The sequence below is a fragment of the Rhea americana genome, unplaced genomic scaffold (genome assembly GCF_003343005.1).
Source record: "Rhea americana isolate MKP2758 unplaced genomic scaffold, rheAme1 scaffold_652, whole genome shotgun sequence".
Taxonomy (NCBI): domain Eukaryota; kingdom Metazoa; phylum Chordata; class Aves; order Rheiformes; family Rheidae; genus Rhea; species Rhea americana.
This window is the reverse complement of record NW_028186815.1, coordinates 1-1,176: the sequence shown is the minus strand read 5'-3', so window position 1 is coordinate 1,176 and position 1,176 is coordinate 1. Positions and strand designations below refer to the sequence as shown.

Sequence of the window (1,176 nt, the reverse complement as noted above, 5' to 3'; positions counted from 1 at the left end):
CGCTCAAGGTGCGCGGCGGCGGGGGGGGGCGGGCAGACGCCTGGGTCCCTCCCCGGCTCTCCGCAGGGTCCGGAACAGGGTGCATGGCTGAAGCATCCTGCAAAGGGCTGCCAGGCTGGYGGGGGGCACCCCGGGGTGACGCGCTGCCCCCCCAGGAGGCCATGGCCGACGTGAGGACCCAGCTGCAGCTGGAGGAGACGGAGAAGCGGGGCCTGGAGGTGCTGGCGGCGGCGCAGGGGCCGCGGGAGGCGGCGCTGCGCCTGCTGCTCGAGCACCTGGAGCGCGAGCGAGCCGGCAGCCCCGGCAGCCCCGGCAGCTCCGGCAGCAGCGAGGAGGTACGGCTGGCATGGGAGCCCCCTCCTCGGCGCCTGTCCCCCCCGGGATGGACGTGTCCCCCCGGCAGGGGCTGCGGGGGCCAGTCCRGGTGCCTCCCCCCTTGCACCAGCGCCAGCAGGGCCGCGGCGTGCAGCCCTGTGGCGGGGGGCTGGGCGCCGGCAGGGGGGTCTGACCCGCGCAGGGGCCGGTGCGGTGGGTGCTCAGCCCGCGCCCGGCCCCTCCAGGACGCCCAGCCCGGCAGGACGGGAGCGGCGGCTCCCCAGCGCCCCGCAGACCCGGCGAGGACAGCGCAGGAGCTGCTCGGCGCGCTGGCTCGGTAAGAGACCCTCGGTGGCGCCGTGGGGCCCGGCGGCGGCCCCCGAGCGCGGTGCCACGCGTGGTGTCCCCCAGGACCGAGGAGCTGCGCGCCCGCGCCCGGGCCCTGGCGCTCGCCCTGGAGCAGGCCAGCGCCGTCAGCCGGGCGCAGCAGGCRCAGTGCAGCGCCGTCACCGGCGACTTCTTCCAGGCTCACAGGTGGGCAGGGGGCACGCGGCCCCCCCATGCAGCACCCCCCTCCGTGCCCGGTGCACCCTCCGCACGCACTGCACGTGCACGCCCTGGCACGCACGGTCCCCGCCGCGCGCGCCGCGTGGTGCCCCCTCGGCATGCCCCGTCTCCTCCCGCACCCCCGCGGTGCACCCCAGGGTCCCCGCCTGCGTCCCCTGGATGTGCAATCCCCCCCCCGCACGCCCCGGGGTGCCCGATCCCTCCTGCGCACGCCCCGCGGTCCCCGGCCTCCTCCGCGCGCCGCTCCACCTCCGCGCGCCGCGGCGGGCTCAGGCGCGGCGCCGTCCCGCAGCG

The 1,176-nt window shown here is 79.3% G+C and overlaps 1 protein-coding gene across 1 annotated transcript; it reads left to right on the top strand.

Annotated features, from left to right (window-relative positions):
• Positions 1-159: 159 nt before the first annotated feature.
• Positions 160-1,008, top strand: USHBP1 (USH1 protein network component harmonin binding protein 1; the record flags this gene model as incomplete). Its single annotated transcript, XM_085320737.1, has 3 exons — positions 160-335; positions 561-652; positions 727-1,008. Coding segments are annotated over exons 1-3 (548 nt in total), but the record flags the coding sequence as incomplete, so codon positions are not given.
• Positions 1,009-1,176: the final 168 nt, after the last annotated feature.